Raw genomic sequence first — 17898 nt, 5'->3', positions numbered from 1 at the left:
CACAGCCGGCGCTCGATCATTCAGTGGATGACATCACTGAATGGCTGGGATTGGTTTATCGAGTGCTGGCTGCAATTATCAGCATTTCACTCCTTTTCTGGAAAAAAAAACCCTGATGTTACAATCAGAGAGTAAATATGCTTGCTTTGATGGAGTGGTGATAACATGAGCAAAAATGTTTTCCGCGCCCGACTTTTGGACATGGAGATATATGGGAGAATCGCAGAGCTTCTCTGCTACCTACTGGTCTCTCCTCTCACCTCTTGCCTCTGCGTGCCCACTAAAAAATGATGGTTGTAAACTCTGCATTCCCCACCCTACTTCAAACGGCTGTAGTTTAGGTTCTGTTAGACCTATGGACATGCTTTTGATTTCATTTTAAAGCCAAGAATTGTAGCTTCAGAATGACTTCAAGCAAGGTTGTGGCCCTGATAGAACCAGAGCCACAGACATGTAAAAATAGAATAAGCTCTCTGTTCTGTAGGAAAAGAACATTACAGTTTTAGGATGAATGGAGCTTGTTTATAGTTCCAGTTCTATCAGGGCTACCAACACATAAAGTAGAGCTCTGCTCATCCTAAACTGTAATGTTTTTGTTTTCTTTTTGTCTCAGAATGAGCAGTCCTTGTCCTAAACTGCTGGGGCGTTCAAGGGATTTCCCCAGAAATCTTTGTACCGATTACCTATCTTTATCGTAGGCCATCAGTGTTAGTTTGGTGGGGATTCCAACTGCTGATCAGTTGTCTGAAGCGACCACAATACTTGGATGAGCGCTGTAGTCTTTTCATTGTAAACGGGCACAGCGCTGTACATTCTGTAGTGGCGGTTCCTGGTATTGCAGCTCAACCACATTCTTTTGAATAGAACTGAGCTGCAGAAAGGCCATATGATCTATAAACATAACCCTATGGCCATAGAGGCTGCAGCACTTGCTCACGCTCCACAGTCCTTTCAAAAAGTTGATTGTTGGTGGTGCCGAGTCTCAGACCCCCCCACTGATCTGAAATAGATGATTTATCCTATAGATTAGTTAAATTAGTTTAAAACCACTTTAATGGTAAATAGAAGCAATCTATTTGCATTGTGGTCACCGCATGGGTCTGTTATAATTTTTATTCTCTGCTATTGATGTATAAAGGATCTGTCAGTTGTAGTAATAGATAGTATTGTGCAACGACGTATTGCTATATGGGGCATGCAATCCCTTCCTAACATTGCAAAGTTTGATATTGGACTGTTTATTACTATGCTGGCGACTGGAAGACTCCTACATAGGGTTGGTGTGAGACCATCTCTAGACCTGTCAGATGTATTTCAATTACTCTAGCGGAGCTCTGACCGCTGTAATGATGTATTAGTATTAGAATATTAAAATGACCCTCCAGTTTCAGGCCAAACTTTGACTAGAGGGGAAGGGAGGCGTATTACCTGCAGTTCTGCTCTGAAAGACCTTCAACCTGCTAGTTCCGGGTACTGTATTTGGCCATCCAAGATGGCAGAAGCGATCATCAGATTACCAATGCACTATATCTGCTCTCTAATTGCCCAGAGCTGCTCGTATGATCAGTGCTGGTTAATCAGAGCCGTGCACAGTGTGCATCAGGTAGTTAGAAAATGAAGGCAGCCATTACTGGGATCTCAAATTGGTAGATTGGAGGGAAAGCAGAGAAGAAATGTGAGTAATGCACTCCTCTCTACCTCTGGTCTCGGGGTAGAATACTGTCCCAAAACCAGAGAGTCAGTTTAATCGGCCTTGAAATCTCGACGAAGGTAAAGGTACAGTCTGTGTTATTGAAGGATTGCTTGCTAATCTGAGCAATTAGAGCTGCAGTGTAAAGCATGGGGAAGAGACAGAGCTGCAGTTGGCTATGACTGGAGGTGGATTTCAGCCTAAGGGAGTGTTCACTGTGGGTTTAGGTCAGGGGTCTGTTCTGTCCTACCTGCTGAGAACAACATTCCGGCGGAAACTTTCACTGTTGGTGAGACAGACGGCACTTTGGTGTCTATTTTTTACAAGGGATTCGTTACTCATGCCGGTGTCCTAATGATGACTTTTTTGAGTATTCCCTCATTTTTCCCGAGTGCCATGTTGGCCAATCACTAATGTCACGTTTTCACATTTCAGCAGCGGTCCTGCAGCACCAGAAGGACATTGAGCGCACAGACACTTTCCGGGATCAGTTTGGGGTAGACTGGCTGCAGTACCGCCCTCATCTGGAGGATGAGCTCAGTAAAGACCACCCCACAAAGAACAGTCCTGTCCCCGCCGGTCATTCTCCACTCTTCACTCAGGGCCAGTCATCACCCACAATCCTGCAGACATCCAGCAGAACAGATTACCAGTCCCATGTCCCCGACGTCTCTAGTCCCAGCTCCTGCAAGACATCCAGCCCCGAAGACGACTCCATGGCAGCCGCTGAAAGCTTAATGGAACATATCGAGGATGTTCTGGAAGACAAACTATGGCAGCAGACAGAAGTGAGCAAGAAGGAGGAGGAAGACGATGATGTGGTTATGAAAGGTGAGAGGTGCGGTCCAGCAGAATCACCTGCCGGGTAGCGAAGATCCAGGATTATTACCATGTATGACTTTTTTTTTTTTTTTTTTTTCACTTGTAAGTCACTCTTTTTCTAGTCTTAGGAGTCCAGTGGGCGGTCCTATTCATTGGTAGTGATTAGTGCATGCAATCATACAGGGAAGGCTGTCGGTCGCTGAGTAGGACTGTGCACTGGACTTCTAGGACTAGAAAGAGCAGGGATTAAAGAAATTTACAAGTTAGGCTCCACATCTGGGTTCAGGTTTCTCTTTTCAACAGATCCATCTACAATCCTATCAACTGATTAAAAAGGGGGCGGGGGACGGGACAGCTTGGGACCATAGATATAGCTATTGTCACTTAGACACTAAGCAAGAACCTATATATGGTACCATTTAACACCTCTTGCAGGCTCCAAGCTAGCCAGTTTTAGGTTGGTGTCTGCAGGAGGTAGACCTCTACTTCCACCGCTCTTCAGTTGTTTCTTCCTGACTCTGGGAATACAGAGCTGGCATTAGAGACTCCCTGTTACGCCAGTTAGAGGGGTGAACAGACTGATGAGCGAGTATACTCGCTAAGGGCAATTGCCCGAGCGAGCATTGCCCTTAGCGAGTACCTACCCGCTCGAGACAAAAGATTTGGGTGCCGGCGGCGGGCAGGGAGCTGCGGGGGAGAGCGGAGAGGAACGGAGGGGAGATCTCTCTCTCCTTCTCTCTCCCCCCTGCCCCCCCCCCCCCCCCTCTTCCCCCTGCTGACTGCCGCTACTCACCGCCCCCCCCGCGCGCCGGCACCCGAACCTTTAGTCTCGAGTGGGCAGGTACTCGCTAGGGGCAATGCTCGCTCAAGCAATTGCCCTTAGCGAGTATACTCGCTCATCTCTAATGATAACCACTCTCTTGCCTGCCCAGACCTCAGAAGACAAAAAGAGCACTGTCAACATTAGTTTGGTCATCACCCGCCAACCATAGTAGCCCCCACTTTGGAGCACTCTCTTCCTCCCCAAAGACAGACAAGCACAGGGGCGCCCACTCCTGGACACCTGGAGCTATAATCCTAGGGCAGTATGGTAAGTATTTTCTCCACCAGGGCAAGTATCCTTACTATTTTTTTTTTTTCCCCTTTCTCTGCCACTACCACCATTCCGCTCACAACCCCCTTCCTCTGGCTTAGCCCATAGTTCTGTAACTGGGTAGGTCAGCAGAGCTCTTAAGGTGTGCAGATGGACTCTGTCGACCCCTTCCTTCCTCCTGTGAATCCCCCCCCCCCCCCCCCCTTCTCCATCTTAAGGCAACTACAAATTTCCTCTCAGAGGAAGAAGGGGATTCCCAAGTCCATAGCCATGACTGTGGTCCGCTCTTAGGCCCACTGGCCAGTCTCTTTCTAGATCTCTTGTACCGCGGGCAGGTGGCTAGAGGGGGTTTATTATCGGGGTTATGTGCACCGGACTTTCTGTGGCTGTTTACTTTCCTTTTCAGCACTGGTTTCTCTGTCCACAATATCCGCAGGTGCAATTTGCTCACGGGTATGATCGGTGGGACAGCCTCAGATGACCAAGGCACTTGCTGTGTGTGTCAGGCCTTCACTTCTGTCTAGTATGGGGCACTTCCAGTGGAGCAGGCTTGGATAGAAAGACGTCTCGTCCTGTCCAACAATCAGGGCTTACTGTTGCTGGGAATGGGCCTCCTGCTCTCAGCTCCTATAAGTCCAATACTATTCTTGGTGCCAGAACTCTCCTCTCTTCATAGAATCCGCCCTCAGGTCCTTTTTTTCTCCCTCTCTGCATCCACATTCTTTGCTTTGGCATACTGGGACCAGTAGTGCACCTGCCGAGCTCCTTGCATCTTCAAGTTACTAATCAGCATTCCAGCTTTGCTTCCACAACCGCTCAGCACCAGGTAAGCGCTTGCCTGGCAGATAGCTCTCCTTCTGCATTGCCCATAGCAGTAGGCCTACATAAAAGCTCTCTACTGACTAGTGTGCCAAGTACTGCATATGTCCGACTCCAGGGCTGAAGGCTTCAGACAGTCTAGCCAAACCCATGCATTTTGTATGCACTCGCTGCAGTACCAAATTCTCATGCAGACAGTCTGAGCCTTTATGTCCCAACTGTCTTGCATAGAATTGGGAGGCTGGTGAAACACTTGCAGGCACTCCTCCAGTCCAACCCTCACCATCTGCTGGAGCAGCATGAGAAAGCAGTATCCTTGGGCAGTAGAGGACCTTACTAAAGCATCCACCGCCATCATTGACACAAGGAAACCGCACTGTCAACCATCACCAAGCGTGTCTGGCGATGGTGATTTTGCTACACGCGATCCTCCTCGTGGTAGATCCCAGAAGCAGACTAAGCCTCCTTACTTGAGGAGCTCTTCCAGCTCCCCCACATTGGCATTCTCCCAGTTCCTGCGGGGGTGCTTTCTGAGCTCTCTTCCAGAGACTAAAGTTACTTCGAAGGGGAACTTTGTCTCATTCAGATTCTGACTTGGGGTGAGAATCTGCGGCCTGTTTTTGCCTTTACCTGGATCCGTAGGAAGGGTTAGATATGGGATTGGACCTTAGTTCCCTGAAGGGTCAGGTATTGGCATTGTCCATTCTTTTCCAATGCCCCTCGGCTTCAGTCAGCCGTACGTACTTTTCTACAGGGAGTTGTTCACTCCACTCCTCTGTTTTTTCTCCTGTTCTTTCTTGGGACCTTAATCTGGTACCGGACGCGCTGCAGGCTCATCCCTTTGAGCTGTCCGACATCCTGGCTTTTTTATTTTCTCCTGTAAGGTAGCCTTTTTATTAGCGATCACTTCCATCCGCAGGGTTTTTGAGCTGGTAGCCTTGTCAGCCGGTCCTCGGTTCACGTTCTTCCATCAGCCAAGGTAGTCCTACATCCCATGCCCTCTTTCTTACCCAAGGTAGTGTCTGCCTTCCACATCAATGAGCGCACTGTTTTGCCTTCCTTCTGTCACTCTGCCATGCACCCAAGGGAATCTGCTCTCCATAAATTGGACTTGGTTTGAGCCTTGAGGAAGTCCATTTCCCAAACATCGTCTTTCAGGATCTCTGATTTTCTTTTTGTGGTTTGAGATGACCCGAGACGTGGTCTAGTGGCTTCCAAATCTGTTATCTCGCGTTGGATCAGGTCAGCACTGGTGGGGGCCTGTTGTGCCAAAGGTGTGTAAGGCCGCGACGTTGACTTCTCTGTACACCTTCTCTAAATCCTATCGTGTGCACACTCTTGCATCTGCCGATGCCTCTCTCCTTTGAAGAGCGTTGCAAACTGCCATAAACTTCCTGAATGTATCTTGATCTACTCTACCCCAATCCTGAGGGGGCTGCTCTGAACGTGCAACACCCCAGAGGGGTACCCCGGACGCTTGACTAACGTGAAGAGCTGGAAGGGTTAAGTGTTGACTTGTCACAGCGGCACTTGCCAGGCTCTTGTCCCAGAGGGATTACTCGTAGCCAAGGCCAGAGCGAGCAGGATTGCAGGAAACCTTCGACACCCCTATGATGGAGAATGCCAATAAACGGGTTGATGGGAGTAGTAGTATTCATCACTCATGACGCCACTGTTCCCACACATCACTATGCTGCATGGCAGAGAATAAACAGACACTTGTGTATAGTACCGTGGGTCCCCAGGAATGGTTAGGGTTCGGTATAACTTTACTTTGAAGAAACTTATGTTTATTCAAAACAATGCAGGTGCAATTCTTTTAAGTGCCAGCAGGCTAGAGCTCAGAGATCAGGGAGGATACACGGATGAAACCGGTCCTACAGTCCGCGTTATCTGTCAGGTACCACTCCTGGACTGGGAGAACTCCAGAGGAGGAAGGTGGGTAGGGTTCACTCCGCAGACACTTTGGCCACTAGTTACTTATAATGCCCCACACGGCAGGCTCGTGGGTGTGACTCAGCGTACCTCTATACGGTTATCCTGGAGTTAAGATGGCCGTATAGGAAAACTTGTAATATGAATTGGTACCTGTGCGATGGGTCTCTATATGCAGAATTATTGGAAGATGCTCTCTCTCTTAGGATCTTGGGTCTCACTCCATTCACATCCAAACTTCACTCGCTACCGGATATCTCTCCTTCTCTTCCATGTTCACCTACATGGAAGCTGAAGGTGCTTCCATATGGCTCTGTGTTAGCACTCTCTGAAGTCAAGATGGAAGGGGAAGAACACTTCGCGCTCTCAATCACTCCTATTTATCCCTTCACTCACATGACATGACAGACTGATAAATTTTACATGCAGCCAATGATTTTATTGGAGTTAACCTCTCAAGCGCCACAGCTGTGCAACACACACATTGGATATGACAAGACAAGCTTTGCACAGCGCATCTACATAGGACAAACCTGTATGACACTTATGGAGAAGACCAGGATGGTGTTCTGGGTTACTACAAACGTCCCATGGTCTTAAGCTGCGTCCACCAACACAACAGATGAGAAAATAAGATGCACTTGCCATAAAATTTCTTTGAAGTCTTGTTCGATGGGGGTGGACAGTACCCACCTCCATTTTTAAAAGTATTTCAATGTTCACATCCATGTTGGAGTGTTCTCTCTGGAGCTGCACATGGTTCTAAACTCTGTTACATTGTTTAACGTTAATGGTTTTCACTTTAGCTGTTTTTTAACCCGTTCATCCTACCTGCTGCTCCTACTGCTTCCATACAAACTGGCTAGCTTGGTGCCTGCAGTAGGAGTATAGCTGGTAGGAGGAGCTAACACATTTGTTTTCTGTCCGACTCCTATTGACAAAAGCTGTACCCAAGGCAAAAAAAAACAGGACCAAAATACTTATTTGTTTTTCTTTACAAAAAACGTAATAAAATTGATCCAAAAAGTCATATGCACCTCGACATGGTACCAATAAAAATGTACAGCTTGTCATGTAAAAGCGAGCCTTCTCACAGCTGTCTATGAAAAAAGTTACTGGTCTTCGAATGCATAAAACAGTTTTTAAAAAATAAGTTTCCATAAAAACTATTTGTGAAAATTCAACCCGCCCCCCAAAAAAGCCAAAAACTATATAATTGGTAAAACAATTCTACTGACCTACAGAAAAAAATTATGTATTTTTATACTGCCGTAAAGAAAAACTATAGCCAAATTTTTTTTTTCCTTCTCCTCGCCCTCCAAAATAATTTTAATAAGTTTTGCAATACATTACATTTACCCTAAAATGGTGCCAATAAACTCTACAGCTCACCACACTATGATCAAGCCCTCATATGGCCATGTTGATGGGGGGGGGGGAAAGAGTTCTAGCTTTCAAAAAGTGGAGATGAAAATTCCCAAGAAATCGTCACAATCTTAAGGGGTTAAAGATGTTTTCCACTGTAGAACTGTCTAGCATATTACTTATAACAAAATTACTTGATTGCTGCAGGCCCCCCCCCCCCCCCCCCCCCCCCCCCCCCGAATCTCTGGCAGGAACAGAACTGGGAAATTAGGGAGCCTGATATTTCAATATAGGATATTTTAACCTAGTGATCAATGAGTGGAACAGGTTGCACGGGAGGTGGTGAGCTCTCCTTCAATGGAAGTGTTCAAACAAAGGCTGGACAAACATCTGTCAGGGATGATTTAGCGATCCTGCACTGAGCAGGGGGTCGGACCCGATGACCCCGGAGGTCCCTTCCAACTCTACCAGTCTAGTATTCAGAAGAATGAATAGTCCTACATTAGACTTTTCCCCGTGGGATAGAATCTCATCCTTGCCTTGTGATATTTTCCACCAGATGCCCTCTGCTCCCCGGTGACAGTGTGCCCTGTGGTGGATGGGCAACCACGTAACCCAGACTGGCCATGGATCTTCCTGCGTGTGACCCGACAGTACCTTCTGGAGATCGATCTGCAGCGCGGAGGGGTGCTGGTGAAGAGAGAGCTGCGGAGCCTGCGAGACATCAAGACTGCAGCCACACAGTGGAACTGGAAGGTGAGCACACACAGTCTGATGGTTCCACGAGGTACCTTGACACGGAGCAGCTACTGTTCAGATAGTCATTGCAGCGCATTAACGGCAGTCATTCGTTTGCTTTTACTCAGAACGCTTACAGTTCGTTAGTTTGTTCTATAATAGACGGGATCTCCGTACAAACTTGTCCGCAAGTCGTTCAAATACGAACATCTGCGACTTTACACCAGATGACTTTTGATCAATCGCATGGAAGAAAATGATTTTCTCGTCCATATCATTGGGGGACCCAGCCAGACCATGGGATATAGCCACTGCCACTAGGAGGCGACACTAAGCAAAAGTGTTAGCTCCTCCCACCAGGCTATATCAACCCTGCAGGCACTCAGCTAATTAGTTTTTAGCTTAGTGTCTGCAAGGAGGCAGACATGTCAGGTCCAGGAGGACGTTATGGCGAGAATACGGGGAGTCTGGGCTTTTCCCTGGCTTTCCTGCCCTCCCGGGGAGGGCGCAGGCAGGAGGTGTCTCCGCCACACTGCGGCGCCCTACCCAGTGAAGAAAAGGGGGCACAACCCTGCCTGTGTGCATTGGTGTCGCCCGCCAGCAATAGGGTTCCCCCCTCTGGAGCAGCGCCCCTCTCAGACGGCGAGAGCAGGGGGGAACACTGCTGGAGCGCAGAAAGGGGAGAAGGAGCATACCCAGGGGGAACGGAGCGGCACCTCAAACCCCCTCCAAGTCTGCGGTTGGCTGCCAGGACCCCCACCATATTGCAATGCTTCAGGTGTTGCTGGCTTTCACACTCCTCCCCCCCCCCCCCCCCCCCCTCTATCTCACCCAGGCATGTGTATATGCCCCCCTCCTTTCTGTTCCCCCTCCCTTTTCTGTATATTAAGGGATTGGGGGCTGGGTACTTACCGGCAAGGCTGGGAGGGGGAGGATGCTGCTACTAGCCATTGGAGTCCGGCTGCGGGCGGCGGCGGTATGCACGCTCCCGCGCCTGGTCTGCACACAACAGTCTGCAGAGTGAGCTGCGGCGCCCCGGGGGGCGGGGCGCCGGCCGCGGGTATGCTTTTGTGCGATGCACACGGCACTTCCGGTGACGCGGCGGGACTTCAGGGGCAGGCCACGCCCACCTCAGCCGCGCGGGACATTTAAGGAGGCGTCCAGCGGGGAAAATGGCCGCTCACAGTAACAGGACAGCAGTTCCCCAGCTCTTGCAGGAACTGCTCCCCAGTGAGTCCCCCACTTCCTGCCATTTGGCATTTACTACAGCACGGCTACCAGCATTGCTTCAAAGCCGCAAGCACGTCCTGGCAGTGCGGTTTTTTTTCTGCAGCAGCACCAGTCGATAGCACTTGTCATCCACATCACCAGTCTCCAGCGGCGGCAGTCTCCAGCGTCTGTACCACCGAGAAGGCCGCCGGGACCCAGAAGCTCCAGCTGGGCCAGGACAGTCGCAGGACGGGGTAAGCCCTGCCAAGGCAGCTCTTCCCTATGTTTCCCCCCTGCGGGTACTCGCTCTCAGCAGTGGACGGAGACACCCTACCCCTATTCCCACCACCCCTTGCGGTTATCTATAGGTGTGGATTGCGTCATGTCTGACCCTAGACCAGAGGGTTCCAGTCAGGCTATGGGGAGGGCGAAGTTCCCCAGCGGTCAGGCGGAATCCCGCTGTGTAGCCTGGAACCCAGTGCGATCGGCTCCAGGGACCCCGGTGCCGCCCCGCCGCCCCTGTAGAGCATGTAACCAAGCCTGATTGGGCTAGATCCCTGGCCGCAGCAGTGTCAGGACTAGCCAGCTCGTCGGCAGCAATATTGCGCCGCTTGGGATCCGATTCGGGGGTGTCCTCCCCGGAGCGTTCGCGGGGAAGGTCACACGAGGCGGAGATCCCACAGCTCTGAAAGGGTTTCCCACAGGTCTCGTCGGTCCAGAAGGTCGTCCAGATCCTCAAGGTCGCGCCACTCTAGAGAGTCTTTTCACGCTCCTCATGGTTCCAGGGGAACATCCTGGACGTATCCTAGGTCCAGGGAAGCTTCTAGGCAGTCTCGGTAAACAGGGAGGTCAGTTAGGTCTCAGCCGGATCCTGCACGGGCCTCATGCTCCTAAGCCTCTCAAGCGGTAGACAAAGATCAACCCCCGCACAGTTTTTTGGGTGGTAGTAGCGATCTGGAGGAGGAGGAAGGATCCGCTGTGTCATCTTTGTCAGACCTAGATGACGAACAGGTGTCCAGGCTGGCCACATTAATGGACAGCTTGGTGTTAGCAGTGAAGGACCTGCTGCAGGTAGCCGAGACTCCGGTCGAGGTACCACAAGCTACCGTATCCTTTAAACGGCAGAAACGCATTCGCCAAACATTTCCTTTCCCTCAGGATTTTGAAGAAGTCCTGGGGAAAGAATGGGAGAGCCCGGACAAACGTTTCAGGCAGCCAGGTAAATCCTGGGACACCGCGTATCCTTTTTCAGAGGATCTAGTCAAAAACTGGTCGGTGCCTCCAGTGGTGGACCCGCCAGTATCGCGCTTATCAAGGAGCACGGCGTTGCCTTTAGCCGAGGTTGCAGTTCTAACCGACACACAGGACAGAAAACTTGATGCATTGGCGAAGACAACTTTTCAGGCGGCAGGCACCGCCTTGCGACCCACCTTCGCTTCGGCCTGGGTGAGCAAGGCGTCGGTGGCATGGGCAATACAACTGCGCAAGGATCTTTTGAGAGGCGCCCCACCCAGTGAGCTGTTAGACGTCACTGAAAAGATCATTCAGGCAGGAGGATTCGTCTGTGCGGCGAGTTTGGATACAGCCAAATTTGTTGCACGCGCATCAGCAGCGTCCGTGACTACACGGAGGACGCTATGGCTGAAAAACTGGTCAGCGGATGCATTATCTAAAGCGGTTCTGACGAAACTGCCATTTGAGGGCAAGAGATTGTTTGGCCCAAAGATCGACGATCTAATTAAGGACACTACGGGCGGGAAGAGTACGTCACTACCGCAGGGGGCTGGAAAATCAAGAAAGGCGCCATCTAGGAAGGAATCCTTTTTTTCATTCCTTTCGGCAGGTTACATCCCGGCCCACAACAGGACAGTGGACGCAGCCAGAAAGGGCCCCAGCAGAGCAGAGAAAGAATCCTTCCTTTAAGACCAGGCCAGCCTGGCGAGCTAGCTCCAAGGCACCTAGGGACGCGAGGACAGGAGTATCAGCATGAGGGTCTTCCCCCACCTGCTATTCACAGGGTGGGGGGCTGGCTTTTCCGGTTCCAGGATGTATGGTTAGCCCGCATGACCAATGCCTGGGTACAGAAGGATGGCAGGGTCAGAACGGTCCTCGACCTACGAAGGCTAAATCATTCCAGGGAGTTCCAACATTTCATACTGGCACACTGGAACAGGTCGCAGTGGACGTTGGACCAGCGAATCCCCATAACGCCAGGGGTTCGCCTTGCCCTGAGATGGTGGACAAGTCCCTGGAGAATCCAAGGGGGTCGGTCACTGTTTCCAGGACAGTAAAGGATACTGACCATGGACGCCAGTTGCTACGGCGGGGGCGGAACCTTGGAGGGACACTCCACCCAGGGGAGGGTAGCAGTGGACGCCCTACTGGTCTCGTGGGCAAAGTTCAGACTACCATACGTGCTCCCTCCTCTTCCACTCGTTCCGAGGATATTAAAGAAGATCAAGAGGTAAGGAGGTCCAGCAATCCTTGTGGCTCCGGATTGGCCGAGGCGAGCATGGTATCCAGACATGATCGAGATATTGGCCAACGCTCCGTGGCCACTCCCAGAACGGGAGGACCTATGATCACAAGGACCAATCTTTCACCCAAATTGAAGGTCGCTTCGTTCGACGGCCTGGCCGTTGAGACCGCGATATTAAAAAAAACAAAAAGCGTGGATTCTCGGAAGCAGTTATCCGAACTGTGGTCCAAGCCAGGAAGCCGACATCATCGAAAATTTATTACCGCGTATGGAGACTCTTCTTCAGCTGGTGTGAAGACCGCCATATACATCCCATGCATTTCTCACTAGCAAACATTCTAGCGTTTCTACAGGCTGGACTAGAATTAGGGCTGAAGCTAGGTTCGCTAAGAGGGCAAGTATCGGCCCTTTCAGTGCTGTTCCAGAGACCAATTGCTAGTAGGTTGGCGGTGCGGACTTTTCTTTAAGGGGTTGCACATACGTCACACCCGTTTAGGCCACCTACTCCGGCATGGGATCTGAATTTGGTGCTGGATGCTTTGCTATCACACCCTTTTGAGCCACTTAGGGAGGTACCCCTGAGACTACTAGGCTGGAAAGTGGTCATTTTGGTGGCGATTACGTCAATACGGAGGGTATCCGAATTATCTGCACTATCGGTTGAACCGCCCTTCCTGACTTTCCACCAAGATAAGGTGGTGCTGAGACCAGTTCTGGGTTTCTTACCAAAGGTAGTATCAGCATTTCACCTTAATGAAGATATTGTACTTCCATCTTTTTGCCCAGGACATGCGAGAGAGAGAGCGCTGCACCGATTGGATTTGGTAAGGGCCCTACAAATTTATGTGGCAAGGACCAAAGACTTCCGGAAGACAGAGACTCTGTTCATAATCCCGGAAGGGCCGCGTAAGGGTTCTGCGGCCTCGAAGGTGACCATCTCGAGGTGGATTCGGTCGCTAGTGACAGAGGCTTATCGAGCCAAGGGGAGGTCACCACCATTCCGGATAACGGCCCACTCTACAAGGGCGGTGGGAGCTTCCTGGGCGGTTCAGCATGGAGCCTCAGCATTTACAGGTATGTAGGGCAGCCACTTGGCGTCCCTGCATACATTTGCGAAATTCTATAGGGTCCATACATATGCATCAGCGGACGCTGCCCTGGGTAGAAAGGTTCTACAGGCGGCAGCCCCCTGACTGCTGGGGACCCTTTTTTTCTGGGAATTCCCACCCTTCTATTTCCAGGACTGCTTTTGTACGTCCCATGGTCTGGCTGGGTCCCCCAATGATGCGGACGAGAAACGGATATTTTTGGTATAACTTACCGTAAAATCTCTTTCTCGTCACGTTCATTGGGGGACACAGCACCCTCCCAAGGATTAATTTCTTTGTAGCAGGGCGGAGCCCTTTGGTCTCGGGTCACAGATGACGGGATATATATCCAGAAGACTGGTATGTCTTTACTTGGTTTACGTTAAAGTGTAAATAATTTTTTTGTGTACTCCCACTGGCGTTCCTACTGCTTGCATACAAACTAATTAGCTGAGTGCCTGCAGGGGTGATATAGCCTGGTGGGAGGAGCTAACACTTTTGCTTAGTGTCACCTCCTAGTGGCAGTGGCTATATCCCATGGTCTGGCTGTGTCCCCCAATGAACGTGACGAGAAAGAGATTTTACGGTTAGTTATACCAAAAATATTCGTGTCCGGATTCACAGATGGCAGACCGAGATCTTCTGAACCGTTCAGCAACTTTCTAATACGCTTTGTGAATGTTTGTCACTGGTGTGATGGCGGCTGGCGAGCCGGTTATATGAGCCGCTCTTATCCTGGTCTGCTTCCGTACAGGGGGAAGAGAAGGAGCTGCCATTACTGACGCTGGGCTTCCATTCCATGTGTGAGGATAAGCAGTGTGTGAGCTACGTCGTGCTGGACAATACCAAAGACATCTCCGTGAAGGTGAGGAGGGGGGGGGGGGGACAGTAGCCGTGAGCTTTTCTTAAAGTCAACGTAGCATTAAAGGGGTTGTACCAGAATTGACTTTTAGCGCCTATCCGTAGGTCATGTGGTTGGTGGGGGTTTCACCACTGAGAACTCAGGTTCCATCTCCTTAACTTTTCCTCATTGCGAGCTTCACACGGGCGGATTCTGATTCCGGAATCCGTGATCGGAATCTATTTTCGGGGTTTTTTCCCCTTCACACTCGTAGAATACAAATTGTGCCTTCTGTGAGCGGAGGAACAATCGCAGCATGCAGATTCCGCGTCGACGGCCTCCATTGAAGTCGACAGACTGTCTGACCTGCAGCCCATACACAATTAACATTACGTATGGGCCCGGGTACCCACATCATTGGCTAGCGGAAGTGTTGGAAATACAGATATTTCTACTGCGCATGATTGACTGACTGCAAACCGCCACAGTCCTCCACATTAGATTATGCAGGGTCGACAGCTGGGGTCACAGTTTCCGCTACAGGATCCTGCATGCAGAATCAGTCTGTCCCATGTGCAGCTGGCCTGAAGAGGAGACTGATGGGAGTAGCGGTTGAGCATGCATAGGGCCGCATCTTCAACGGGCCGGCTGGAGATGGCTGGGGGGTGGGGGGGCCCCCGGCTGGAGATGGCTGGGGGGTGGGGGGGGCCCCCGGCTGGAGATGGGTGGGGGGGGCCCCCGGCTGGTGACGGCTGGGGAGGGGAGGGGCCCCCGGCTGGAGACGGCTGGGGGGGGCCCCCGGCTGGAGACGGCTGGGGGGGGCCCCCGGCTGGAGACGGCTGGGGGGGGGGGGGCGTTTGTAGTTGACTATTTCCGTTGGCCTCATTGAAATAAATGGCGTGGCGCTGTGTATGTGCGAGCTCTGCTACATGGAGGAGAGCGCAGCGAGCGGTCAGTGAGGGGGAAAAGGGAACACAAGCCCTTTGTTCTCGGGACATTCACCTGGATGGATGATAAAGGGCTATTTTGGGAATACCCCATTGTGTATCGGCCGCGGGTACCCATACGCAATGGGGTATTTTTCTTCTACCAAGTTAAAAGCCGATAATGACACACTTTTCACTTTTCTCATCTGTTTTTCTTTTCTTTGTATGTAAATGACTTTGGGCGACCATCTGAGCTACAGCTCACGGCAGGGATATTCCGGCAACTCACAGTGACAGTATACGCTGTATAAGGGGAGAACATGGAAAACTAGTTAGAATATATTGCAGAGATATTCCCCCGCTTAGTTCTCCAGTGGTATCAGTGGTTACAACCTGTAGGCTCCACGGTCTAAGGCCTCCTGCCCACGGGCGATATATCATTGCCTTATCCGCGGGGATAATCGGCACACAGGTAACGCAATGAACGCTTTCTATAGGATAACTATGGAAAGCGCAGCCCAATGTACACCAGCTGAAAATCGCTGCGACTTTCCGTTCGTATATAAAAATTGCGGTATGCCACGACTCCCCGTGATGAACCCATCATTAATGATGGGTTCGTTGCGGAAAATCACGGTGACCTTAGCGTGCTCCCGCGGCAGACGTCCGCTGTGGGAAGATGCTACCCCTGTGGACAGGCGGCCTTACTGGTCGGGCACGCTCAGTGCCTTCATATTCTGTAATGATGACAGTTTGTTCCGTCGTGGATGTGCAGTAGTCAGTAACTGGCAGTGGGGCATTGTGGGAGGTGTAGTTTTTTTTCTCCCCGGTGTCCATTTTAAATAAACTGGGAGTCTGAAGCTGGCAGGAAAGCAGCGATGGCGGCAATCAGCAGAAACGGGTACTGGAGTTCAGTTTGAGGATTTAAGTGGACATTTATAATAATGGCAACAAGTGGAAGCATTAGGGAAACTTTGCACCATAAATGTTAATGAGCAAAATATTCAGAGTGTTGTGGACATGAGCTGTGACTTATGCAGGGAAGGGGAGGAGGTGAGCTGTGACAATTGCCTGTTGTGAATGGTGGATTTTATTATTTTTTTTAATCCGTATATAGGTGTCACCTCTCAGTGTAATCGTCCTTGTCATGATGATGATGTGACTGCTGAGAAGTTTTCTCTACAGAAGAAAGTGTCAGACAGTTGTTGTTAGGCCTAGTGGTCGATGTGAGAACTGCAGGATTATAGGATAAAAAAAAAATTAAATGTGTTTAGCATAAAAACATGATTTATACAAAAGCTATTTTCGGATGATACATTCCATTCTAAGTGTATCAGAGGTGCTTTAATTCTTGGCTGACCACTAGGGGGAAGACTAGCTGTATGCTCTCCTATGTAAACTAGTGTGTTTAGGCTGAAACAACTTTCAGCCTGTTTTCAACCCCAGTGGCGTAGCGCGGTCAGGTGGTACCTGGAGCTCCAGTTTTAATGGCCAGGATCATAGTTGGCTCTGAGCCTGGCCGTTTTTAACCCCATAGCGGATGTCATTTTTCCCTTCAGGCGCGGATCTGCGTGCAGGAAAAAAAAAGGACATGCTCCATTTTAGTGCAGGTCTCCCGCACGGACGGCTCCCACAGGCTTCTATTGAAGCCTATGGAAGCCGTCCGCATCCGCAGGAGACCCGCACCTGAATTAAATTCGCCTGTCCTGGACACTGCAGGTCTTCCTTCCTTCGCGGCCGAATCTTCTTTCTTCGGCCCAGCGGATGTGCCCGGCGCATGCGCACGGCACGCTGCCGGTGTGCCGAGCGCATCCGCCGGGCCGAAGAAAGAGGATCCGGCCGCGAAGGAAGGAAGATCCACAGCGTCCGGAGAGGTGAGTTTATTCTTATTTTTTGGCCTCATGTCCACAGGGCAGGAGGGACCCGCTACGGATTCTACATGAAGAATCCACGGCGGGCCTGATTTTTTTTTTTCCCCGTGGACATGAGGCCTTAGGCCTCATACACACGGGCACGCATGGATGTCACTGGTGAATCCCTTAGCGGAATCCGTGCATGCTTGCAGAAAGACAGTTTCTTACCTCTCCGGATCCAGCGCCAGTTTCCTCCGTCGCGGTCGGGTCTTTTTTCTTCAGCACGGCGGATGCATCTGGCCACACCGCAGGCTTTTAGCTGCTCTGCGGGCACCCATGCTTCCCTACAGGTGGCTTGATTTTCTGATATCCTGCGCAGGTGCCGCAAATCAAATCCGCCCGTGTGCAGGAGGCTGTACACGTTTAAAAACCAAAAGGGTGCAAAACTGTAAATTCAGATTTTTGAGGTGGTCTCCATTTTTCTGCTGCCCAGTTTCTGCCGTAATTTATACATAAATTTGTGGGTGCGGCCACCGAGCAATGGGTCGTCATTAAGGGGTTAAACCTGGGCATGTGGGAGCTCTTTATTTTCCTTGTAACCTACCTGCTGCACAGAACAAAGATTACGTCTGTCTCCTTTTATGTGATGTGTCTGCAGGCAGCGACATGTCCAACCGTATCACCGGGGCGAGGAGCGCAATTCCACGTACAGAAGATGATTGATTTTTTTCTTTTTCTCTCCTGACCGGTCCTGACACGACCATCGCTTCTCCTGCACAGAATTAGTAGCTTTAACTCTTGACCTTTCTTCTCATTCCTGAGTCTAAATGTAAGGCTTCTCTTGACAGTCGCACCCTGCAGGCCGTCCTCCGCAGTGATCCATATATAGTACTCCAGCAGCGGACTACATGGAGATAAATTATTAATCACAGCGAATTAGTGGACCTTGGGGAACTACATGTCCCAGCAAATCTACTTACCATGTGATTGTCCCTCCGTCTGCCTGTGTGTAGGGCTCTATGCCACAAAGCCCAATGTAA

At 50.6% G+C, this 17898-nt stretch overlaps 1 protein-coding gene across 3 annotated transcripts in view; it reads left to right on the top strand.

Moving 5' to 3' along the window:
- STK11IP (serine/threonine kinase 11 interacting protein) overlaps positions 1–17898 on the top strand; it is a 68566-nt gene that overhangs the window by 34552 nt on the left and 16116 nt on the right. For 2 of the 3 annotated variants that reach the window (XM_066575536.1, XM_066575538.1), the window contains 3 exons: positions 2126–2521; positions 8284–8480; positions 13993–14103. In XM_066575536.1, coding sequence (XP_066431633.1) covers positions 2126–2521; positions 8284–8480; positions 13993–14103 — 704 coding nt within the window. The remainder of the gene's footprint in view (positions 1–2125; positions 2522–8283; positions 8481–13992; positions 14104–17898) is intronic. The other variant, XM_066575537.1, reaches the window with a different exon arrangement.

The sequence above is a fragment of the Eleutherodactylus coqui genome, chromosome 8 (assembly GCF_035609145.1).
Source record: "Eleutherodactylus coqui strain aEleCoq1 chromosome 8, aEleCoq1.hap1, whole genome shotgun sequence".
Lineage (NCBI taxonomy): Eukaryota > Metazoa > Chordata > Amphibia > Anura > Eleutherodactylidae > Eleutherodactylus > Eleutherodactylus coqui.
The sequence above is the reverse complement of the archived record's forward strand: the minus strand, read 5'-3'. Positions and strand labels throughout refer to the sequence as shown.